The sequence below is a fragment of the Oryctolagus cuniculus genome, chromosome 2 (assembly GCF_051225735.1).
Source record: "Oryctolagus cuniculus isolate XC-2025 breed Fujian yellow rabbit chromosome 2, ASM5122573v1, whole genome shotgun sequence".
Taxonomy (NCBI): domain Eukaryota; kingdom Metazoa; phylum Chordata; class Mammalia; order Lagomorpha; family Leporidae; genus Oryctolagus; species Oryctolagus cuniculus.
The window spans coordinates 142,833,667-142,860,218 of record NC_142868.1 but is presented as its reverse complement, the minus strand read 5'-3'; the positions used below and the strand labels follow the sequence as shown (position 1 = coordinate 142,860,218).

The following is a 26,552-nucleotide window of genomic DNA, read 5'->3' as shown; positions in this document are numbered from 1 at the left end:
GATAGCAGTCATCTGAAGAATGCACCAGGAGAGGGAAGATCTCCCGCTGTGTCACTGCCTTTCAAATAAATAAATCTTTTTTTTTTTTTTTACAGGCAGAGTGGAAGTGAGAGAGAGAGAGAGAGAGAGAAAGGTCTTCCTTTTGCCATTGGTTCACCCTCCAATGGCCACCACGGCTGGCGCGCTGCAGCTGATGGCAGGAGCCAGGTACTTATCCTGGTCTCCCATGGGGTGCAGGGCCCAAGCACCTGGGCCATCCTCCACTGCACTCCCGGGCCACAGCAGAGAGCTGGCCTGGAAGAGGGGCAACCGGGACAGAATCCGGCGCCCTGACCGGGACTAGAACCCGGTGTGCCGGCCCCGCAGGCGGAGGATTAGCCTAGTGAGCCACGGCGCTGGCCATAAATAAATCTTCTAAACAAATGGCAGCCACTAACCCCATGTAGGCTTGTGTAATGAATTTTTCAAATTTTTCAATTTTAATTCATTTATCTTAAAGTCAAATAACAGCTAGTAGGTACCTCATGTACAAAACAGCTCTAGTACTTACTTTCAATTACAAAAAGTGATAAGGACACCAAACAGAGGCAAAATGACAAACCTAGAATGTTGGACAATGAATGTATAAGACAACTGCCCCAATTTCTGCAAAAAAAATCAATGACACGAAAAACAAATAATAGAGGAGAAGGTGTTTGAATCCTGGTATAAAACACCAACAGCAACACAGCACTTTCAAGTCAGTCAAGCAAATTTACTTAATTTTTATGTTGACAGTGGCATTGCCAATTTTATAAGAAAATGTCAAGTTTTAGAAATGCATACTGAAGGACATGGGAGGGCAGGGACAAATCACGTTTGGAACCTGCATCATAACACTCCCAACTAAGAGGAAAAAACAGGTTACGTAAACCATGGAGACAAGTCTAATAATGCTAAATCTAATTAGTTTATGCATTTAAAACAAAAAGATTTCCCAAGAAAATTGAAATGTGATTAGAGACACTTTCAAGTGTCTAGAGGTTACTGTACTAACTTATCTTCATTCATCCACATTTATGCATATCTAGAATCACTGGGTAAATGGTACATTCGATGCAATTTGACAAAATGCTCCTCTCACTGTTACTAGGAATTCATTTTCTTTCTTTTTTTTTTTTTTTTTTTAAGATTTATTTATTTGAAAGTCAAGAGTTACACAGAGAGAGGAGAGGCCGAGAGAGAGAGAGAGAGAGAGAGAGAGAGAAAGAGAGAAAGAGAGAGAGAGGTAGGTCTTCCATTCACTGGTTCACTCCCCAATTGGCTGCAATGGCCAGAGCTGCGCTGAGCCGAAGCCAGGAGCCAGGGGCTTCTTCCAGGTCTCCCATGCGGGTACAGGGGCCCAAGGACTTGGGCCATCTTGCACTGCTTTTCCAGGCCACAGCAGAGAGCTGAATCAGAAGTGGAGCAGCCAGATCTCAAACCGGCGCCCATATGGAATGCTGGCACTTCAGGCCAGGGTGTTAACCCACTGTGCCACTGTGCCACAGCACTGGCCCCAGGATTTCATTTTCTAAGTCATTTGTTTTGTACCTAGTAAGTATAAGCCACTGCCAAAAATAGATAAAGAATGGAATGAGCAGCCAGTTAAACCACCGTTTCCAAGACTGGCATCCCATATTGGAGCATCGACTCAAGTTCTGGCTATTCCACTTCCAATCCTACTTTCTGCTAATGCACCTGGGAACACAGCAAAGAATGACCCAAGCACTTGGGCCTCTGCTATCCATGTGGGAGACTGAGATGGAGTTCCTAGCTCCTGGTTTCAGCCTGGTCCAGACCTGACTGTTGCTGCCATTTGGGGAATGAACCAGAAGACAGAAGACCAATCTCTCTGTGTCATTCTGCCTTTCAAATAAATCCATAAAAACATTTAAAAAAAAAAAAAATGAACACAACATGCATTCATTTAACTAACACTTCTACATGCCAAGTGCTTGGCTAGAAATACAGAATTCTTACAAATCCCTAAATTACCCTTCCTCTCATGCCTCTGTGCCATGGCACATACTATTCTCTGTCCAAAAGTCTCAGTTATCTCTTTCTGCCTACCTCTACTCCCGGGTCATGAGGCAATTTTTATTCATTCTTCAACTGTATTCTCAGATAATACTGAAACAACTTCTCCAACTCCTCAGCCAAAGTAATTAGGATTCTTTCCTCTGTGCTCCTGTAGCTTACTATATACTTCATTATCGTTCTTATCACAACTGTTCCTATTTGGGGTGCTTAGGCATGAGAAATTAGTAAAATATTTCCTTGGTTACTCTAGCAACACTAGAAGCCTCTAATTTATATCTATGGCTTTGCCAGGAGGATTTTGCCTTGAGATTCCAACAAGGCCACTTTCCCAACTACTTATTAGTATTGATTTAATCATAGAAATTGCCTTTAGTTTTTATATTCCTAATTTAGTAACAATTAAGTGATACCCGTTTTAAGCTAAAATGCTTTAATTATAATCAAAGTTGAATTTTTTCATATTTATTGGCAAGTTGTATTTCTTTGTTGAACTGCTTGTTCATGGACTTCTCCAGATTTCCACTATGATAGTATTTTTTACTGATGTGTAACTTAGCTTCACATAGTTGAGAAAAATCAACTCTCTTTCATTTATTAGTTTTTGCTAGTGCTATTTGTTTTCTAATGTATTTATGTGCTCAACAAATTTTAATGAAATACAATTTAACTTCTTTCTTGCTTTTTCTATTTTGGAAAATACCTTACACACCAATATTAATGGGCCACCTATGCTTTATCCTAGTACTTCTTTTAACTATTAAATAAAATGAAATGTTATATATTTTTAAATGACATTCATTAATCTTGTCATTCATCTCATCTGAAAAGTCTTAAGTATGGAGGACACTGTCAATCTCACAATGGTGAACAACTTTTCTAAGCTTCTAATTTTCCTTTGAAAGCTTGAACTTTATTATAAGCAATAAATGTCTATACCTATTTTCCTTGAAATGACAGTCCCAATTCATTTAAGAAAATGTCTGCCACACAATTTTAACTATGTTTGTCAGCTGTTCTTTCAAGTTTTGGTTTTTTTTTTTTTTTTTTTAATATGCTGAGACTTGCTTTATGGCCTATCATACGGTGTATCCTAGGGAAAGTTCCATGCTTTGATGAAAAAGTGTATTTTGCATCTTTGGGATGAAATGGTCTGTAGATATGTTAGGTCCATTTGGTAATAGTGTAGATTAGCTCTGCTGTGTCTTTGCTAATTTTGTCTAGCTGATCTGTCCACTAATGAAAGCAGGGTACTGAAGTCCCCCACTACTACAGTATTGGAGTCTGTGTCTCCACCTAGATCCATTACATTTCTTCTAAATAGCCAGGTACCCTGATATCGAGTGCATATGTATTTACTATAGTCACATCTTCCTGTTGAATTGATGTCTTTTTTTTTTTTTTTTTTGACAGGCAGAGTTAGACAGTGAGAGAGACAGAGAGAAAGGTCTTCCTTTGCCGTTGGTTCACCCTCCAAATGGCCACTATGGCCGGCACGCTGCGCCGATCCGAAGCCAGAAGCCAGGTGCTTTCTCCTGGTCTCCCATGCAGGTGCAGGGCCCAAGCACTTGGGCCATCCTCCACTGCCTTCCCAGGTCACAGCAGAGCTGGACTGGAAGAGGAACAACCGGGACAGAATCTAGCGCCCAGACCAGGACTAAAACCCGGGGTGCTGGCGCCGCAGGCGGAGGATTAGCCTATTGAGCCACAGCGCCAGCCAGCTGTTCTTTCAAGTTTAACAACAACAACAACAACAAAACTGGTGTTAAAGGCTGTCATTGTGGCATAGCAGGTAAAGCTGCCACCTACAATGCCAGCATTCCATATGGGTGCTGGTTCATGCCCTGGCTGCTCCACTTCCAATCCAGCTCCCTGCTGAAGACCTGGAAAAGCAGCAGAGGATGGCCCAAGTGCTGAGGCCCCTGCTACCCATTTGGGAGACCTAGAAGAAGCTCCTGACCAGCCTGGCTCAGTCCTGGCCACTGCGACACATCTGAGGAGTGAATCAATGGATGGAAGAAGATCTCTCTCTCCTTTCCTCCCTTCTCTGTAGTTCTTTCAAATAATAATCTTCAAAAAAAAAAAAAAGTGCTCTTTGGGAAAATAAACAAAAAATGCTAGTTGTTCAACTTATAACTCCAAACAACTACAGTGTTTTTTTCCTCAAGACAATCAATCACACTCCAGCAAGCCAAAGGACTATACTTCCTTCCTTCATACAGATTTTTAAGAAAGAACACCAAAGGAACAAAATTTCTAAAAAAATTACTCAATTTTCCTATTTCATGAAAATACATTATTAAATGAAAATGGTTCTCCTTTATCCCTGTGATTAAAGTACCAAGCGCAGTGTTACCAACAAAGGTTCTAGAGCAAATTGCAACACAGAGAAAAAGGCAAATGCCTTTTGTCTTGGTATTATTGCTAAGTAAATATTCCCTACTTTAATACTTAATAAGTATATATTGACCTCTACCAAGAATATTACACACTGCGTCTTTATAACTTCACTTTTTAAGAGCACAATTAACTTAGTAAAGATAACTGGAAATGCATATTGGAGGCTTTAAATACATAACTTTTGGCAGAATTACTTCTAAATAATCTTTTGATCAACCTTGTAAATATACACTGTATTAATATATTTATATTAATATAAATTAACTATTATATTATTAATTATTATTTATATTATTAACATAAATATATAAATATATAAATATAATTAACTGTAAAGGCATTTCAATTTCAACTTACTGCAAACCTAAGAAGAAGGCAAGATTTTCCAACCCCAGAGTCACCAATCAGAAGTAACTTGAATAAATAATCACTGCAAAAAAAAGAAAAGAAAATCACATTAATAAAAAGCATACTACATTAGTAAGTACTACAACAAAAAAATATAGCCAAGAATAACATCTTTCTGTGAAGACCACAGTTCCTGAAAAATCCAAGCCAAAAACTAACAGAAACCAAAACTGCAACCAAGAGCAACCCTTTTCATGAATCACTGAACATGACAGAATTATATAAGATAGGAAATATCACCCCATGATCTTTGAGTTCAGTAAACCTCTAAGGGAAGAATGAAAGGAAACATTAAGTGATACACATTCTTGGAAAGTCCAAAAGACTATGCTACATAAATTCCATTCCTTGAGGGCAGGCAGGTTAGGCTGCCACTCAGGCCACTTGTATCCCATATCAAAGTGCCAGTTCCTATTCCAGCTATTCTGCTTCTGACCCAATTCCCTGTGGGAAGCAGCAAATGACGCTCAAATACTTGAGTCCCTGCCATCCCCTTGGGAGACCAGGGTGGAGTTCCTGGCTCCTGGATTCAACATGGCCCTCCTCTGGCTGTTGTGACCATTTGGAACCAGGGAATGGAAGCAATCCCTCTCTCTCTCTGCCTCTGGCTTTCAAATAAATACATTAATAAATAACCTTTAAACAAAAAAATTCCCACTCCTCTACAGCATCAGAATATAGGAAAGTCAACTCAACTTTCTATTGTTCTTTGTTCTTGATAATAAATTATTGGTCTTTCCTTCAAATTCTCCAAGAGCAAATTATTATTTCATAGCAATCCTATCCTTTCCTAACATCCAGCTGGAATTTTTCCCAAAAAATATTAACACTTCACTTCTGAAAGCTTGTGTTATAAATACTTTAAACTAGAAATGTGGTGGGGGGCCGGCGCCGTGGCTCACTTGGTTAATCCTCCACCTGTGGCGCTGGCATCCCATATGGGCACCGGTTGCTAGTCCTGGTTGCTCCTCTTCCAGTCCAGCTCTCTGCTGTGGCCTGGGAGGGCAGTGGAGGATGGCCCAAGTGCTTGGGCCCCTGCACCAGCATGAGAGACCAGGAAGAAGCACCTGGCTCCTGGCTTCAGATGAGCGCAGCTCCAGCCATAGCAGCCATTTGGGGAGTGAACCAACAGAAGGAAGACCTTTCTGTCTCTCTCTCACACTGTCTATAACTCTGCCAAATAAATTTAAAGAAAAAGAAAAAAGAAATGTGGTGAAATCACAAGCTATTTATACAAGCTACAGAACTTTACCAACATTCCAAGCATGTACAAAAGCATTCTACAGAAACACTGAAAATTATGTTGATCGTGTACATATCTACTACCACTAGGCCTAATTCAAAATCAGAAAAAAACTGAAGGATATAACCAACTAATTAGCATCCATTCCGGTTTAAGATTCTTTTAGGCTATTATCCTTAATATATGATTGATCCTTAATACCAAACAAATCCCTTTAGGCAGTACAGCTGACTGACTTTGGTATTTTTGATAGGTTCATTCTTAATTTAACCAAATAAATTCTTAAGAATAATGAATATTAAAAGTGAGTACCTGTTAAGAATTTATATTTCAGTAGCAAGAATAGTCATAGCATTGACACTATTATAGTGAGTAGATTTTGTTTTATTTTTAAGATTATTTGTTTATTTGAAAGAGTTAGAACAAGGGAGAGACATAGAGGTCTTCCATCTGCTGGTTCACTCCCCAGGTGGTCAATGGCCATGGCTGAACAAGGCCAAAGCCAGGAGCTTCATCCAGGTCACCCACATGGGCCACCTTTCACTGCTTTTCCCAGGCCATCAGCAAGAAGCTGGATGCAGCCAGGACACAAAACTGGTGCCCACATGGGATGCCAGTGTCACAGGTAGCAGCTTTACTAGACACACAACATCAGCCTCTAGTTGGTAGGTTTTTAAACAATAGTTTCAACACAACAAATGGCCTGAATTTACCAATCTTCCTGAGCATGCTGAGATGGATGAAGTCAACACTCAAAAAACAACATCTCCTGAATTGGCTATACTAGACTCTGTTGTAATAAAAGACTGCACTGGGCCACAGATATTGCATGAGGCATCATTACAGATCAACTTCTCACACACACAAACAGTAATGTATATGAGTGAAATGACATCTTGAGATTTGACTGTTTATAGCCTTTGTCCATACTCCCATGGAACAGTGATCTTTCTGCTTAACGACTTGCAGAATTCTTTATTTAGTTGAGGATTAAGCCTATGACTACAAAGTAAACTGAAAGTATATTGCTATAAAATAAAAATTAAAAGAAAAAAAGGAAGGAGGGAAGGAGAGGGGGTAGAAATTATCATTATGGGCTTAAAACTATGAAATATATGAAATCTGTTCTTTCATGTAAATAAAACTTAAAAATCAACTTCTCAGGGCCGGCACCGTGGCTCACTTGGTTAATCCTCTGCCTGCGGGGCCAGCATCCCATATGGGCGCCAGTTCTAATCCTGGTTGCTCCTCTTCCAGTCCAGCTCTCTGCTTTGGCCCGGAAAGGCAGTGGAGGATGGCCCAAGTGATTGGGCCCCTGCACTTGCATGGGAGACTGCGAGGAAGCACCTGGCTCCTGGCTTCGGATCGGCGTAGCTCCGGCCATAGTGGCCATTTTGGGAGGGTGAACCAACAGAAGGAAGACCTTTCTCTCTGTCTTTCTCTAACTCTGTCAAATAAAAAAGAAAAATCAACTTCTCTATATGAGCAACCATGAGGCTGCAAAATTTATGAATATTTTCTAATTGTGTTACATATGGTTTCAAGAAATAGGCAATTTTTTAAAAACATCCTTTTCAATTACAATTTTTAAATTTTATGAACACAGTAGTGTTATTTTATAATATTATTTGCATATCTAACCATTCATAGTTCAAAGCCATCATAAATACTTTGAAGAGTTAAGTACTCTGTATAAGACAATCTGGGGCAGGTGCTGTGCACAGTGGGTGGGGCCGCCACTTGGGAATTCCTTTTTTCTTCTTGTGTGAGGCATTTTCACATTTTTATCTCATTACATCTCACAACACTGATAGTGGATGTACTGTTGTCACATTAACCAGTCTGAGAGATGAGAAAACACAGATGTGACTTGCTCACAGGTGAACAGCAAACATGCCTTGGAATGTGCTTCCTCTGATCCCAAATTCAGAAATAAGAGATTGGGATGAAACTCAGAGTCTGCCTCAATAAGGGAAAACCTAGAGAGTTCTTCATTTGCAGATGAATCTCTGCAACGAGGGGTCAAAGATCTCATGTCTATGACACAATCTGCTCTGCTCTGAGTACCCTCCACCCCAATTCTCCACCATGCCACTTAGAAAGAGGTCTCACTTTTAGCACTGTCTAAATATTTCTCACAAGGGCCTCTCAGAGGGCCTTTGCCCCTTGTGTCTGTTCTCTCTCTAACAAGCTGCTTGGGTGATCTTCACACTGTGTGACTCACCGGCTATATTTGTCTTTTTTTTTAGGGGGGGTAGCTTAAAGTGTATCCCCCTCCCCCGGAAAAAAAACCTTTTATTTAAGGAATACAAATTTCTTAAGTACAACCTTAGGAATATAATGATTCTTCCCACCATACCCACCCCTCCCACCCCTCCACCTTTGCCCGCTCCCATTCCCAGTCCCATTCTCCATTAAGATTCATTTTCAATTAACTTTATACACAGAAGAACAACTCTATACTAAGTAAAGGATTTCAACAGTTTACACACATGCACATACACACAGACACACAAACCTGAGAACAAGTTTTACAGTTAACTCTCATAATACAACTCACTGACAGAGGTCCTACATAGGAAGTTAGTGCTCAGTGACTCCTTGTAGTTAATTTAACAATACTCTTCAGGCCTGTGCTGTGGAACAGCGAGCGGGTTGAGCCCAGGCCCAGGCCTGAAGCACCGGCATCCCATATGGGCGCTGGTTTGACACGCAGCTCTCCACTTCCAATCCAGCTCTCTGCTATGGCCTGGGAAAGCAGTAGAAGATGGCCTCAGTCCTTGGGCTCCTGCACCCACGTAGGAGGCCCAGAAGAAGCTCCCGGCTCCTGGCTTTGGATCGGTGCAGCTCCAGCCATTGCAGCCATTTGGGGAGTGAACCATCGGAAGGAAGACCGACCGACCTCTTTTTCTCTCTCTCTTTGCCTCTCTTCTCTCTGTGTAACTCTGACTTTCAAATAAATAAATAAAAATCTTTAAAAAAATAAAAAAAAAACAACTCTTATGTATGACATTAGTGACCACCCAAAATTTTTTGTGTGTGTGAGATTTTTTTTATTCTCCTCAACCACTGTGCTCTACAAAGTGGAGGCAATGCCTCCCATGGAGACAGGGCGGGGTCCCTTAGAGGGAGCCTCTCTGTAAAAACTGTCTTCTTGGTTGTATTCAAGCAATGGCAAACCTCGAAGAGCCATGGCCCACGGCCCAAGGTCCTTGAGGCTTTGTGGCCGGTTCCCACTGCTCGGGGACTGCCTCATTTGGCACAAGAAAGGTCAACAGCTAAGGCGGGGAGGGGGGGGGGGTTCCATCCTGAAGGTGCTAGAAATCAGGACCCAAACCTGAATGCCACGGCACATGCTGCCAAGACCTGGGAGGGGAGCCAGGGTCTCCGGGCACAGCTGCAGGGGGCAGGGGTGCCAGGTGTGTCCCTGCTGCTGCCCAAAGGGAGCCCTCTCTCTGCCTGAGCCCCAGCAGGATCCTGGGAGGGCCTGCTGCCGCTGAGGGATCACCCTAGAGCGCCAAGCGTCCTGAAGCCTGACCACCCGAAATTAACACTCTTATGTGTGACGTCACTGATCACCTGAGGCTCTTGACATGCATGAGCTGCCCTGGCTATGGAAGCCTTTTGAATCCACAAACTCCGTCAGTATTTAGACAAGGCCATATGCAAATCTAAAATTAGAAACTGAAATAGCAAAATTTAGTAAGAGTCAAGACTAATTTAAGACTTTAAATAAATGTATTTACTCTTTGTTTCTCAAGAGTTTGGATCATTAAGTTTTTATGCCTACATGTAATTTTAACTATTTTAAAGATTTATTTACTCATTTGAAAGGCAGAATTACAGAGAGGGGAAAGAGAAAAAATAGAGATCCATCTTCCATCTGCTGGTTCATTCCCCAATTGGCCCCAAGGCTGGGGCTGAGCCAGCCTGCGGTGCCGGCACTCCAAGTTCTAGTCACGGTTGGGGTGCCGGATTCTGTCCCGGTTGCTCCTCTTCCAGTCCAGCTCTCTGCTGTGGCCCGGGAAGGCAGTGGAGGATGGCCCAGGTCCTTGGGCCCTGCACCCACATGGAAGACCAGGAGGAAGCACCTGGCTCCTGGCTACGGATAGGTGCAGCACGCCGGCCACAACGCGCCAGCTGTAGCGGCCACTTGGGGGGGTGAACCAACAGCAAAAGGAAGACCTTTCTGTCTCTCTCTCACTAACTCTGCCTGTCAAAAAAAATAAAATAAAGAGAATATAAACTATATATTACAAAACAGTGGAAGGGCCAATCCCAGAATCCTTGTTTCAATTTTCAGCTTAGAGCTCTATATCTGTTATTTATGATCTGAACACAATCTTGATGTTCAATGATACACATACACACTCATTCCTATACTATCTTTACATGCCAGCACTAAAATTCACTTCTTTCTATTTTTAACACCAGAACAGTGAAACTAAAGTTTAGAGAATGGGTGTCATTATTTTAGATAGCATTAATTTATTATAAAAGAGATATGGAAATTATTTACATGAGGAAAGATTTCAGAACTTCAATGGAACGGGAAGCTTCATGTGATGCTGTTTCAACAAGGATTTCTTTTTTTTTTAATATTTATTTTATTTATTTGAAAGTCAGAGTTACAGAGAGAGACAGAGACAGAGAGAGAGGTCTTCCATCTGCAGGTTCACTCCCCAGATGGCCACAACGGCCGGAGCTGCGCCGATCCAAAGCCAGGAGATTCTTCCAGGTCTCCCGTGCAGATGCAGGGGCCCAAGGACTTGGGCCATCTTCTACTGCTTTCCCAGGCCACAACAGAGAGCTGGATAGGAAGAGGAGCAGCTGGGTCTCGAACCAGCAACCATGTGGGATGCCAGCACTTCAGGCCAGGGCGTTAACCTGCTGTGCCACAGCACTGGCCCCTCAACAAGGATTTCAATCTACATATTTTCCAAGAATGCCACCATCTCTAAATAGAAAATAATCCTTGTTGTCTACAACTATGTTGCCTCCACATTCTGGAAGAAGTTCTTTATCTCCAACTTTCGCACTAACTGGTTCAATCTCTCCACCCTTTCCTTTAGCGCCTGATCCAACAGCTACTACCACTGCCTGCAATACTTTTCCTTGAGATTTTTCAGGGAGCATAATGCCTCCTTTGGTTATCGTTTCTGCAGTGCTCCTCTCAACCAAGACCCGGCCAAAGAGCCTGCCATGGCCCCTACGCTCTTCCCACAAGGAGATACCCGCACACCAGCAGGTGAAAAGGCCAGGCACCATGCACAGGCCCTCACTTCACTCCCCCCACCCCGCCCCCCACGGCCAGGCGTGGCTGCATCAGCACTCGCTGGGGCACTGGGATTCGCCCCAAAGGCACTGTGCAGCCAAATGACTCGAGGACCAGGGGACGGAATTCTACCATACCTCTTAAAGCATCACTATTAAGAGTCCTTGGAAGAGTATTAATTAAAAAATTACAGGGGCCGACACTGTGGTGCAGCGGGTTAACGCCCAAGCCTGAAGCACGGGCATCCCATATGGGCGCTAGTTCAAGACCCAGCTGCTCCACTTCTGATCCAGCTCTCTGCTGTGGACTGGGAAAGCAGTAGAAGATGGCCCAAGTCCTTGGGCCCCTGCACCCACGTGGGAGACTCGGAAGAAGCTTCTGGCTCCTGGCTTTGGATCAGCACAGCTCCGGCCATTCCGGCCATCTGGGGAGTGCACCATCGGATGGAAGACCTCTCTCTCTCTCTCTCTCTCTCTCTCTCTCTCTCTCTCTCTCTCTCTCTGCCTCTCCTCTCTCTGTGTAACTCTTTCAAATAAATAAAATAATTTTAAAAATTACAAAACCAGATTTTAGATTAAAAATTCCACTTATGTAAAATGTGTTTTTTTCTTCAGAACTATTTATTTATTTGAAAGTCAGAAAGATCTTCCACTCACTGGTTCACTCTCCAGATCACTACAACATCTAGGACTGGACTATTTCTGATCCAGCTTCCTGCTAAAGGCCTGGAAAAAGCAGTAGAAGATGCACCCTCATGGCAGACCCAGAAGTGGCTCCTGGCTCCTGGCTTCGGCCTGGCCCAGCTCTGGCCATTGTAGTCATTTGGGGAATAAACTAGCGCGTGGAAGACCTCTCTCTCTGCCTCCCTCTCTAACTCTGCTTCACAAAATAAATAAATCTTAAGGGGGGGGGGGGGGGAGAGCAGTGGAGCAGGTAGGACACAAACCAGCACCTATAGGGGTACTGGGGTCACAGGTGGTGGCTTCTCCCACTACAACAGCTCCATTATGTCTTTTTAAAAAAATATTTACTTATTTGAAAGGTAGAGTGAGTGAAAGCAAGAGAGATACAGAAATCTTCCATCAACTGGTTCACTCCCAAAATAGCTACAACAGCCAGGGTTGGGGTCAGGCTGAAACTAGAAGCCAGGAACTCCATTAGATCTCCCACATGGGAGCCGTCATCATCCCAGGTACAGGAGCAAGGAGCTGGCATGTAAGTGGAGTAGCCAGAACGAAAACTAGCACTCTAATATGGGACGAGGGCTTTCCATATAGAGATTTAACCAGCTGTATCGCAACACATATCACAGGTAAAATGCTCTTCTTTTCATGATAAAGTTATTAAACTGCCTGAATATGAAGTAGGAGACAAATCAGCTTGTTTCTGAATATAAAATGCTGCTTGGATTTCTGAAACCCTATATGAGGCTGTTAAGTGAAACGCTGTTACGTGAAGACATTATAGAACATTCTGTTTAGTGCCACCTCAATTTAAAAAAAAAAAAACTTTTGCATACATATAAGATGAAAAAATGGACACTTCTAAATTCTAGGATTATTACTAACATTTCATTTTTTGTACCTTTTTAACAGCTTATAGTCATTTATATTTACTTTTATAACCAAGAAAAAAATTCTGTTTGAAGGGAATAAAAAACATTAGTTTTACTCAGTGACTTAAACACCCTTGCACATTAATGTAGCACACATCATAAAAAAATGATTTCTAAATAGGTACAGAAAGTCAAGGATGTAAGCTGATACCACTGGCACATTCCTGATATAACAACAGTAAAAGAAGTCAGCTTTCTGGATTCATTGGGAGTAAATTTTCTTCTTTGCTCATGAAATAAAATTTAGACTATCAGACACGGTTCATATGTCAATGAATATTTTACAACAGAAAGTTGACTGTGCAAGCTTTTGCCATAGCAGTTAAATCATCACTTGAATACCCACATCCCATAAAGCAGTGTTTAGTTTGAGACCTGGCTCCTCCAGCTTCTTGCTAATGCAAATCCTTGGAGGCTGCACATGATGGCTCAACCCCTGTCACCATCATGAGAGACAGATGGAATTCCAGGTTCCTCACTTCAGCCTGGCCCAGCCCTGGCTGTTGCAAATCATTTGGGGATGAACCAAAGGATGGAAGATCCTTCTCAGCCTGTTTCTCTCTACCTTTGAAATAAAATGAAAACAAATTAAAAATATATATCTTACAAGTTGACTTTAAACAACTTAAAAAAAATGTATTTATTCGAAAGGCAGAGCTACAGAGAGACAGAGATCTTCCATCCACTGTTTTCTTTTCCCTTTTTTAAGATTTTATTTATTTTATTTGAGAGTTAGAGTTATAGACAGTGAGAGGGAGAGACAGAGAGAAAGGTCTTCCTTCTGTTGGTTCACTTCCTAAATGGCCGCAATGGTTGGAGCTGTGCCGATCCAAAGCCAGGAGCCAGGAGCTTCTTCCAAGTCTCCCACGTGGGTGCAGGGGCCCAAGGACTTGGGCCATCTTCTACTGCTTTCCCAGGCCACAACAGAGAGCTGGACTGGAAGAGGAGCAGCTGGGTCTCAAACCAGTGCCCATATGGGATGCCGGCACTGCAGGCAGAGGATTAACTTACTACACCACGGTGCCGGCCCCGCCGTCCACTGTTTTTACTACCCAAATGGCTGGAACAGCAATGGCTGGGCCAGGTTGAAGTCAAGAGTCAGGAGCTTTGTCCAGGTCTCCCACATGGGTGTAGGCCTAAGGACTTGGGCTACCCTTTGCTGCTTTCCCAGGTGCATTAGCAGGGAGCCGGATCAGAAGTGCAGCAGCCAGGACTTGACTTGGCGCCTATAAGGAATGCCAAAGTTGCAGGAGGTGGTTCAACCCACCACACCACAGTGCCAGCCCTAACATTAACAAAACTTTCAACATCCTACCCTTTGATAAAATACACGAAGGAAGAAAAAGGTACTACAAGTGAGGACTATGGTGTATAGTTAGTACTGTTTTCATCCAAACAGTACTCCAAAATACAAACTTTGTAATGTCAGCTTTGATAAAAACACCTCAGAAAATACCTATTTGTAAAAGTTCTATGGAAACTAAACTATCTTTTCCAGAATAAAATCATTTACATGATAAAATTCACATTATTTTACCTTCTTGAAAGGAAATGTCACAGGAAAACAGCAAAGCACTAAGAAAATTTAAAACAAAATCATGGGGCTGGCATTGTGACATAGTGGGTAAAAAATGCCACCTGCAACTCCAGCATCTCATTTGGGCACTGGTTCAAGTCCTGGTTGCTCCACTTCCAACCCAGCTCCCTATTAATGCATCTGGGAAAGCTGTGGAATATGGCCCAAGTACTTGGGCCCCTGCAGCTACATGGGAGACCCTTAAGAACCTGCTGGCTCCTGGTTTCAGCCTGGCCCAGCTCTGGCTGTTGCAGCCATTTAGGGAGTGAACCAGCAGATGGAAAACTTCTCTCCCTCTCTCTCTGCCTCTCCCTCTCTCTAATTCTTTCAACTAAATAAATGAATCTTTAAAAAAAAAAATCACTGTATGATACAGAGGCAAAATTATATTTAATGTAAAAATTATCAAGATTATTAAGCTACACACTACTCTAATAGCCTTTCTGGGTATATAATATTTAATAAAATACAGTGTTTAATAAAAACTTGGGCTGCAGGGGCAGGCGTTTGGCTGTACCCTATATCAGAGTGCCTGAGTTCAATGCCCAACCCTAGCTCCAAAGTGCAGTTTCCTGCTAATGCAGACTCCGCAAGCAACAGTGAAGGCTCAAATCACTGAGTCTCTGCTACCCCCACAGGAGACTGGTTCTGCCACCCCACTGGCCTTGCAGGCATTTAGGGAGTGAACCAGAAGATGGGAGCTCACAGGTTTGCTTGCTCTTCTCTGGAGCATACACTCTCAAAAGCTCTCTCCCTTTCTCTCCCCTAAGCTTCTCAAATAAGGAAATAAAAATTTAAAAAACAAAAAAACTTGGGCTACAATGACTGAGCTTGACATTTACTTTTTTTTTTTTTTTTTTTTGACATTTACTTTTCTTTTTCACTCAGTCTGAATATGCTCCACACAGAACACAACACAACAAAAAATTAACTTTCAGGCTGGAATATTTACTCCTTGTTGGAGGTAAGAGGTAAAAAACTCTAGTTACTGCATGAGCCCCTATAGCATATGAATTTTACAGTGAGCATATATTACTTTTATAACAAATTAAAAGTTTAAGCAAATCATTTTTAAATTTACTTGAAAGACACAGAGATCCATCTTCCATCCACTGGTTCACTACCCAAATGGTCACGACCAGGGTTGGGATAGGTCTCGCACAACAGTGGCAGGGGCCCAAGTACTTGGGCCATTTTCTGCTGCTTTCCCAGGAGCACTAACAGGGAGCTGGATCAGAAGTGGAGCAGCTGGGACATGAACTGGTGCTCATATAGGATGCCAGCACTGTAGGCAGAGGCCTCTTAAATAAACATTTAGATGTGGACCAAACCAATGTAATGGTCAAAATAAACAGTTCATATAACCAAACTGCCAAGAACGTTAAAGGACAACAGTCTTCTTCAAATAAAAAAAAAAAGTAATTTTTAAAAATCTGTCCCCATGGACAGCCATTAATATTGCAAGGTTTTTGGTTGGTTTTTTTTTTTTTTTTTTTACATTTAGATATAGCACATTAATTTTCTAGATTCCATTATGGTTCTGTTCAGAACATTTCAAAAATTCAAAGCTGGAATTCTGAAAAGGCAGGGAGCTCTGGTATAGTACTTAAGGAAGTGACACAAAGACAAAAAGGGCAGTCTTCCCCACCCCATTTTATTTGAAAGGCAGTAACAGAGGTAACAGAGAGAGATAGGCTGACTGGGAGAGATCTTCTATTTGTCAGTTCACTCTCCAGGGTTGAGTAAGGTTGAAGTCAGGAGCCAGGGCACTCCACTGAGGTCTCCCACATTGGTAACAAGGGTCCAAGTACTTAAGCTATCACCTACTGGTGCCCAGGATGAACTTGAACTAGGCACTCTTCGATGCCCAAACAGCAACTAATCATTGAGCCAAATGCTCACCCCAAATAGAGTACAGTCTTAAATTAATTAAATAATTGCTTAAATAAACAGTGGGGGGGGGGGGGGAAGAGACCTAATTTTCTACATCCTAAGCTCTCAAAATCTGTTTTGGAGCTGGAAATACCCATATTTGAATTCAGGCTCTATTGCACACTAGTTATAAGATCTCAATGCAAGTTCCATCATAAGCCAATTTCCTCATCTGTAAAAAGATTTGATTAGCACCAACTGCTATCCAATTGGACATATCAGAAAAACAATGTCTAAAACATCTAGCACATTATAGAAGCAAAACAAATGGCAATTCATATTTTCTTTCCTCCTTCCAAACCATGAGGTAATGTAAAATTCCCAGAGCTACAGACCAAACCTTTCAAGCTATTTATCCAAAGCTTCTGTTCAGATGAGTGACAAAGAACCAAACAGCTGAACAGTAAGATCTAGTATAAAAGTTTCAAAATTGCCAGCTAAGAGGTCTAAGTACTATGATTATGCAAATCACAACTCCCAAAGACTAGCAACACAGAAAACATAATGTGCGGACACATATTTAGCACAGCAGTAAACATACTGCTTGTGATTCCAGCACCCCATACAGAGTGCCAGGTGAGTCCCAGCTGCTCTGCTTCCAATCCAGTTTCCTGCTAATGTGTCTGGGAATCAAGGGATGATGGCTCAAGAATTTGAGTCGCTGCCACCTAAATGAAAGACCAGCATGGAGTTCCTGGCCCAACCCTGGATGTAAGCAGTCATTTGGTAAGTGAACCTCCCTCTGTCTCTGTCTTTCAAATGAATAAATCTTAAAAAATTTAAATAAAATAAAGCATGGCTTGAGGGGTAGTCATGGCCCATCAGGTTAAGCTACAATATCCCATATCAGAGTGTTGGTTCAGTTCCTGGCTGTTCCCCTTCAGTTCCAGCTTCATGGTAGTGCTTCTGGGAAGGCAACAAATGATGGCCCCAAGTACTTGTGGGAGACCTGAAAAAAGTTCCACCAAGGTTCCTGACTTAAGCCTGGCCCAGCTCCAGATGCTGTGAACATTTTGGGGATAGAATCAGAGGATCTCTGTCTCTCCTCCTCTCCGTCACTCAAATGAAAATAATTAACAATAAACTCCCCATTTGGGGAGTGAATCAGCGGATGGAGGACCTCTCTCTCTCTCTCTACCTCTCTCTGTAACTCTGTCAAATAAATAAAATAAATATTTAAAAACAAAAACACAGTAGTTAACCTTTTAAAAAATAATAAAAATAAAATAAGTAAACAAATAAATTGAGCAATAAGTATACTGGTTATGGTAACCTTGAAGTAAATGTTACTGAAATAATTGGAGAATTGAAAACTTGGAACTTAATGGGTTAACTTAACTCTACACAAGCTTTAAATATCAACCCAATACAAGATGTAACAGACCAGATGAAGACCAGACCGATTCATACGTATTGTGTTCCTCACAAACCTATCTTAACAGTGAGGATTTACTTATTTATTTGGAAGTCAGTTACAGGGAGAGAGGGAGAAACAGAGAATTTACTCCCCAGAAAGCCAAAACAAGTCAGCCGAAGCCAGGAGCCAGAGTTTCATCCTAGTCTCCCACAAGGCCATCTTCCACTGCCTTCCCAGGAGCTGGACTGGAAGTTCAGCAGCTGGACTTGAACTGGCGCCTATTTAAGATGCCAGCATTGCAGACCGCAGCTTAACCTGTTGTGCCACAGGGCCGGCCCCTCTCAACATTTTTTAAAAAGACCTCGCCAATCGGCCGGCGCCGCGGCTCACTAGGCTAATCCTCCGCCTAGCGGCGCCGGCACACCGGGTTCTAGTCCCGGTCGGGGAGCCGGATTCTGTCCCGGTTGCCCCTCTTCCAGGCCAGCCCTCTGCTGTGGCCAGGGAGTGCAGTGGAGGATGGCCCAGGTGCTTGGGCCCTGCACCCCACGGGAGACCAGGAAAAGCACCTGGCTCCTGGCTCCTGCCATCGCATCAGCGCGGTGCGCCGGCCGCAGCGCGCCGGCAGCGGCGGCCATTGGAGGGGGAACCAACGGCAAAAGGAAGACCTTTCTCTCTGTCTCTCTCTCTCTCACTGTCCACTCTGCCTGTCAAAATAAAAAAAAAAAAAAAAGACCTCGCCAATCAAGAATTTTTAAAAAAAAAAAAACAACCATAAAATATGTAAGTGGCTAATTATGAGGCTGAATTTTAAATTCCTAGAAGTAACCAAATGAAGTCAAGTGGAAACAGCACACCTAGACTGAGAAATCACAGGCCCTTAAATTAAAATTCCAATTCTGCCACTTACTCTGACTCTTAATGTCCTTAGGCAAGTAAATCATTAACCCCTCTGCATCTGTTTTGTCATCTCTAAAAGTAAGACACTTTTTCCACAGTTATTGCGAGAATTAGCAAAAATAACGTACACATGTAAACTTTTGGGCTGGTAGCAAGAAAAACTGCCTATGTAGAACCCACCCCAAGACCAGTATCAACGGTCCTGCATAGTCCTCAGTGCTGTACCTCTTCAGTTAAAGCACCATAAATAAAACTTAACCAAGGACTATCACAGACCCCTTCTCCGGCATTATGTTATGCCATCCTACTCTTTAAACCTATCACAATATTTGACAATCATTAACTGTTATACTGATCATGGTTGTTTGAGGAGTCATTTCTTAATCAACTTTTAAGTACCTGCAGCAGAATACATGCTTTGTAACTTGAAACAAGCAAGTAACAGAAACAAGTAGCAACAGAAAAATTTCAACTCCTAACATAATCTGATGGTAAAGGGCTATTTTCTTAACTAATTTTCTTCCAAAGTGAAATTAGCTATGTACATACAGCCACGGGAAAACTGAAAAAGTTTTTTACAAGAAAATGTTAAGGTACAGAAGGAAGAATGTAGATAACAATGTGAAAAACTTTAAATCAAAACCACCTGCACCTGCCATGTACAAATATTCTAACATCTTTTCCTAAAATATTCATGCTAAATAATTTCCATATACCAGTTTACTCTCGAGACTAAGAACTTAGGTTGTACTAACTGCATTTTATTTTATTTTTTAAAATATTTATGGGAAAATCAAAGATAGAGAGGGAGAGAAAAAGAGACATTCCATCCACTGGTTTGCTCCCCAGATGGCCTCAATGTCCAGAGCTGGGCCAGGATGAAGCCAGGAGTCAGGAGTTTCATCCCAGTCTCCAAAGTGGGTTGCAGGGGCCCAAACCCTTGGGCCTTCTTCCACTGCTTTTCCCAGTTCATTAGCAGGGAGCTGGGTCAGAAGTGGAGCTGCTGGGACATAAACAGGTACCCATACAAGATGCTAGTATCGCACGCAGAGGGTTTACCCTCTACACCACAACACTGGCCCCAGGTGCTAACTGCATTTTAAAGATAAACAGGCTCAAAAGCTCAAATAAATTGTATGCGGTTAAGTGATTCTGTATCTGAATCTAGGGCGTGTTTTTTTGTAAAGATGCATTTATTTATTTATTTGAAAGTCAAAGTTATAGAGAGGCAGAGGGAGGGAGGGAGAGAGAGAGGGAGAAAGAGAGAGAGAGAGTCTTCCATCTGTTGAGTCACTCCCCAAATGGCCGTAAGGGTCAGAGCTGTGCCGATCCAAAGCCAGAAGCTTCTTCCAGGTCTCCCTTATAGGTACAGGGGCCCAAGGACTTACTTCAGCCATCCTCCACTATCTTCCCAGGCCATTAGCAGGGAGGTGAATCGGAAGTGGAGCAGCCAGGACTTGAACCGGCACCTGTATGGGATGCTGGCACTGTAGGCAGCAGCTTTACCCACTATGCCACAGTGCCAGCACCCTGAATCTAGGGTTTCCAAGTCCAAATGCTATGTTCTTTGTATCAGAATTCATCCTCAGTGACTATTTTACATACTCACATGTTTAAAATGTCAGCAAATATATTTAGACCCACATTTATAAAACCTACTAGCATCAGACCGCCTATGAATTAGTACATAGGACCTGACCAAATACAAAGAAAAACTGTGATTCTCTGCTTAAATTAATTTACAACACTTGTGTCACAGAATAGGTCAGCTCAGCTCAAAAGAGCTTGGTTAGACCTCTTTCTCAAACTTACTTTCAAAATAAATAAATCTTTAAAAAAAAAAAAAAAAGAAAAAGAAAAAGGGGCCAGTGTTTTATCACAGCAGGTTAAATCTTCGACTGTAATGCCAGCATCCCACATGGGCACCGGTTTAGTCCTGCTGCTCCATTTCCAATCCAGCTCCCCACTAATGGCCTGGGAAAAGCAGCAGCAGATGGCCCAAGTATTTGGGCCCATGCCATCCATGTGGGAGGTCTGGAAGAAGATCCTGACTCCTGACTTTGACCTGGCCCAGCACTGGCCACTGAGGCCAACTAGGGAGCAAACCAGCAGATGGAATGTCTCTCTGTAACTCTTTCAAAATAAATAAATACATCTTAAAAAAAAAAAAAAAAAAAGAGCTTGGTGAAAATGCCTAACGTATAGCTCAGACTTCATTAGCTTCACTAAGTGATAAAATGGCTCTTCACCAGAACAGGTGCTCACCACCAACCTACACTATCTAATTATTCATATTATGTATTCACAGAGTTATTTCAAATCTCCTTTTATAAATTTAACTATCAATTATTTTTATAAATTTCATCTAATACTCCCAATACACTTAAGTAAGAGTATATTATATATTACATTAACAAATCTATATGGATTTAAAGATACTGTGGGGATTACGTATTGTTCTTAAGGTGAATATTAAATATTCCAAGAACTTATCTTTTATTTAGGAACCTATATTATAAACATGTCACATATTAGTAACCTAATGAGGAACAGAAAGGAATGCATAAAAGGCAGGCAGGAAGACAGAAAAAAGAAGGGAAGAAAGAAGACAGAGAAGGAAAGGAAAAAGGAGGGGAGGGGAGGAGGGGAAGCAAGGAGAATGAGGATTAGGGGAACAGGAAAGGGAAAGGAGAAGGGGGGAAAAGATAACTAGATCACTAAAATAAAATCATGTCCAAACACACCTCACATTTCCAAATCAAGTCAGTTCAGGTTACAGGATTTAAGGTTAAAATCTGTCATTCTCAGAGTTTTTTTTGTTCACTCTCCTAAATCAGGCATTCTTCTTTTTTTTTTATTTTTATTTATTTATTTATTTTTTTTAAACTTTTTTTTTTTTTTATTTTTGACAGGCAGAGTGGACAGTGAGAGAGAGAGACAGAGAGAAAGGTCTTCCTTTGCCGTTGGTTCACCCTCCAATGGCCGCCGCGGCCGGCGCACTGCGGCCGGCGCACCGCGCTGATGCGATGGCAGGAGCCAGGAGCCAGGTGCTTTTCCTGGTCTCCCATGGGGTGCAGGGCCCAAGCACCTGGGCCATCCTCCACTGCACTCCCTGGCCACAGCAGAGGGCTGGCCTGGAAGAGGGGCAACCGGGACAGAATCCGGTGCCCCAACCGGGACAGAATCCGGCGCCCCGACCGGGACTAGAACCCGGTGTGCCGGCGCCGCAAGGCGGAGGATTAGCCTAGTGAGCCGCGGCGCCGACCTAAATCAGGCATTCTTAACTTGAATTTCATAAACAATCTCAGGGGCCTGAACTGTTTGCAACTATGCAAAACGTTATGGGTATGAAGGTACATAGGGAGTAAGTTCATTAAATGCTGCTAGGGATACATGGCCATGAATGGGTTAAGAGTAACTGTCCTAAACCAAAGTAGTGGAAAACATCTATAAACAGAGTAGAAAGGACAAAGTATAATTCTATTTATTATTACTATACTAAGGGGATACATTCAGAGATGTTAAATCTAACATTGTTCTTGGAAACTCTGATTACATAATTAACTGTTTCACTTTTAAAACTTACTAACTGGAGGTGCAAATGACATAAAGTGCCCTATATAAGGACCTGGCCAAATGGCTGCACACACAGCAAGCACCTGTTCAACAGCAGCTATTATTTTTTAAAAGTCCTGCTTTCAAAGAATGGTCTCCCACATGAGCAAAGACATGCACACATGAAACTACTTGTTAGAATAAGAATCTGGGCCTACTTTATAGCAAAATGGGTTAAACTGCCTCCTCCAACATCAGCATCCCACGTGAGGGCCGGTTCCAGTCCCGAACACTTCACTTCCAATCCAGCTCCCTAATGGTCTGGAAAAAGCAGCAGAAGGCCCATGTGCTCAGGCCTGTCACCCACATGGGAGACGTGGATGGAGTTTCTTGGCTCCTGGCTTCAGCCTGGCCCAGCCCTGGCTGTTGCAATCCTTTAGGGAGTGAATCAGCAGACAGATTTCTGTCCCTCTCTCAATCTTCCTCCCTCCCTCCTCTCTGTAACTCTGGCTTCCAAATAAGTAAATAAATCATTAAAAAAAAAATTAAGCATCTACAGGGGCAATCTTTTGGAACAGCAGTTAAGTGGCACCTGGGACACTGCATCACATGCATTCCATATCAGTGCCAAGTTGGAGTCTAGGCTATGCCCCTTTACCAATCCAGCTTCTGGCTAATGCACTGAGAAGCAGCATGTTCAAGTCCTTGGGTTACTACCACCTACAAGGGAGTCTGGACTGAGCTCCATGTTCGTGGCTTTTGCATGGCCTAGTCCTGGCTGTTACAGGCATATGTGGAGCGAATCAGTGGATGAAAGAACTCTCTCGGAACCTCTTTCAAAGAAAAAATGAAAATACATAAAAACTGGCACCAGATATTTTAAAAAATAATTAAGAATCCATAAACACAGAACAGAAAAAACCTAACTGGACAGAATGTTCCAGCCAACTGAGCCAACCAGTCACAAAAGTACCAAGAAAAACTTCATTTCCCACTTCTTTTGTATTCTACTTCTCAAATGTTTAAGTCAGCCAACAAACCCACAAACAGTTAGTTCTTCTGCTCCTCAGAACCAATTTTTTTTTTGCAAATATCATTCTACCATTTTCCCTTTAGAATCTGAAACACCCAGGATGGTTCAAAAAAAAAAAAAAAAAAAGCCAAGGCCTAGGTTTTCTTCCTTAAATTCAATTCCAAACATCAAAGGACCAATCTCAGCTCCACCCTCTACAGGAAAAACAGAGAAATAGGCTGACCACTCCCTTCTTCCTCTAAGGAAATCTGGGCATTTTGCCTAAATCTCTTACTAAAACTCCAAACTGTAGTTCAAAGACTGGTAAAAAGCTGATAAGCTACACATTTGAATTATCTCATGCACTGGCAATCTACACCCATTTTCTGTTTTTCTTCATGTTACAACATTCAAAGCTGATTATTCAGCAAATCATGAAAATCTCAAAACCTTAAAAAGCATTTCATTTTACCCTAAACTTCCTAACGTAGAAGAGCGAGCCAGGAATAGGCACCCTTAGCAATAGCAAAAAGAAGCTACTGTTTTAAAAATTTGTTTGAAAGGCAGAGTGACAGAGATCTTCCAATTGCTGGTTCTCTCCTCCAAATACCTGGAACAGCCAGGGCTAGGCCAAGATAAAACCAAAAGCCCAGGATCCAACTAAAGATATCACTTGCTGCCTCCCAGGGAACACATTAGCACAAAGCTGGAATCAGATGCAGAGCTGTCAAACCCAGGCACTCCAAAAGGAGATGTGAGTTTCTTAAACGCTGTGCCAAACACCCATTCCAAGATGCTATTCTTTATTATCAAAAATGACATTTAACTAGTGCAACTACAAACAGTGAAACCATCCCATAGGCATAGTCAAAACTGCCAAAGAGAAAACACACATACACATAACTGCAGCCAAAAAAATTACTAATAGGATGTGAATATAACATGTTAGCACACAGATGTATTAAGATCAGTTACAAAATAAAAAGACCAAATATCCAAGAAATAAAATCACTCAGAAAGCAAAATTCTCTTTAAAAACCAACTAGATGGGCCGGCGCCGCGGCTCACTAGGCTAATCCTCCGCCTTGCGGCGCCGGCACACCGGGTTCTAGTCCCGGTCGGGGCGCCGGATTCTGTCCCGGTTGCCCCTCTTCCAGGCCAGCCCTCTGCTGTGGCCAGGGAGTGCAGTGGAGGATGGCCCAGGTGCTTGGGCCCTGCACCCCATGGGAGACCAGGAAAAGCACCTGGCTCCTGGCTCCTGCCATCGCATCAGCGCGGTGCGCCGGCCGCAGCGCGCCGGCCGCGGCGGCCATTGGAGGGTGAACCAACGGCAAAGGAAGACCTTTCTCTCTGTCTCTCTCTCTCACTGTCCACTCTGCCTGTCAAAATAAAAAAAAAAAAACAAAAAAAAAAAAAAAAAAAAAACAAAAACCAACTAGATGGTTGGAAAAAAAGAACTTATTCTGTAACTCTTTCATCTTTAGTACAACATATTTGATGGTTAAAAAAATAAGTCAACGCCCCTCATTTTAACTTAATTATGATAAAAAGGGAAAAGAAAATTTTAAAATGCAAAACTTTTACTTCTTATTTTTAAATGATTCTCAAGATCATCCCATTCATACCAATCCCTTTTTTTTTTTTCCTAAAAGATTTATTTATTCATTTGAAAGTCAGAGTTACACAGACAGAAAGAGACAGACATGTTCCATCATTGGTTCACTCCCCAAACAGCTGGAATAGGCCAAAGCCAGGAGCTTCTTCCAAACCTCCCACATGGGTGCAGGGTCCCAAATACTTGGGCCATCTTTCGCTGCTTTCCCTGGCCATTAGCAGGGAGTTGGATCGGAAGTGAACAGCCAGGTCTTGAACTGGTGCCTATATGGAATGCTGGCACCAAAGGCAATGGAGTTACCTGACACCAGCCCCCATAAAACCTCTTAAGATGCACTTTGTGGAGACTGTATACAGCAATTAAAAATTTAAATTATGTCAAGAATTAGATGCTGATTGTCTACAGACATAAAAAAATCTGGATTATTTTCTTTAAACTTTTTAAGTTTTTGAAACAATCACCATTAAAAGCCATAAAACCAACCAAAAAAAAGTCAAGAAAGAAAAACCCTTACTTTTAATTGCTACTTTTTTAATAAAAAAAAAGCCAGAAATGATCTTATCAATGACATTGTTAAACAAATAAAAGAACTGACTAAAGTGCTTTAAATTTCAAATACTGAAGTTTGATTTTTTTTTCAAGATTTATTTACTTATTTGAAGTCAGAGTTAGAGAGGGAGATCTTCTACCTGCTGGTTCACTCTTTTTTTTTTTTTTTAAGATTTATTTATTTATTTGAAAGTCAAGAGTTACACAGAGAGAGGAGAGACAGACACAGAGATCTTTCATCTTGTGAGCCGCTGGTTCACTCCCCAATTGGCCGCAATCACAGGAACTGCGCCGATCCGAAGCCAGGAGCTTCTTCCGGGTCTCCCACGTGGGTGCAGGGGCCAAAGCACTTGGGCCATCTTCTACTGCTTTCCCAGGCCATAGCATAGAGCTGAATGGGAAGTGGAGCAGCCGGGACTCGAACCAGCGCAGGCAGTGGCCTTACCCACTATGCCACAGCACCAGTCCCCTGGTTCACTCCTAAGCTGGCAGCAACAGCTAAGGTTGGGCCAGGCCAAAGCTAGGAGCCAGGAGCTTCTTCCAAGTCTTCTACATGGGTGGCAGGGGCCCAAGGACTTGGGCCATCTTCCGCTGCTTTCCCAGGCACACTAGCAGAGAACTGGATAGGAAATGGAACAGCAGGGACTTGAACCAGCGCCCGCATGGGATGCCATGGTGGCAGCCAGTGGCTTTACCCACTGCACCACAATGCCAGACACCAAACACTTAAGTTTTTAAAAAAGGATTTACATGAAACAGAGCACTGGTCAATTTAAAAAGTCAAACCATGCCAAAAAAGAAAGAAGTTTTTAGACTGAAAAAATTTTGAAATCCTAGAATCATATTTTTAAAAGGGGGAGGAGGTGTGTGCTAAAAACAACTTAATTATTTTAAGTGTTTTGCATTACAGGACTACAGCTGATCCAAATAGACTGCTGTATTTCTTCTTCTTGGTTTACTGGCATACTCAAGATAAATACACACGCATTGTTCTTAAAACATTACTTAAAGATGAGAGAGCCAAAATTATTTTTTTAACACTAAAAAAAAGCACTAGAAG

The 26,552-nt window shown here is 42.2% G+C and overlaps 1 protein-coding gene across 1 annotated transcript in view; it reads right to left on the bottom strand.

Moving 5' to 3' along the window:
• The window catches only part of RAB1A (RAB1A, member RAS oncogene family), a 36,416-nt gene that overhangs the window by 6,511 nt on the left and 3,353 nt on the right, over window positions 1–26,552 (bottom strand). Inside the window, exon 2 of the mRNA XM_002709837.6 lies at window positions 4,816–4,888. Within this exon, the coding sequence (XP_002709883.1) occupies window positions 4,816–4,888 (73 nt within the window). The remainder of the gene's footprint in view (window positions 1–4,815; window positions 4,889–26,552) is intronic.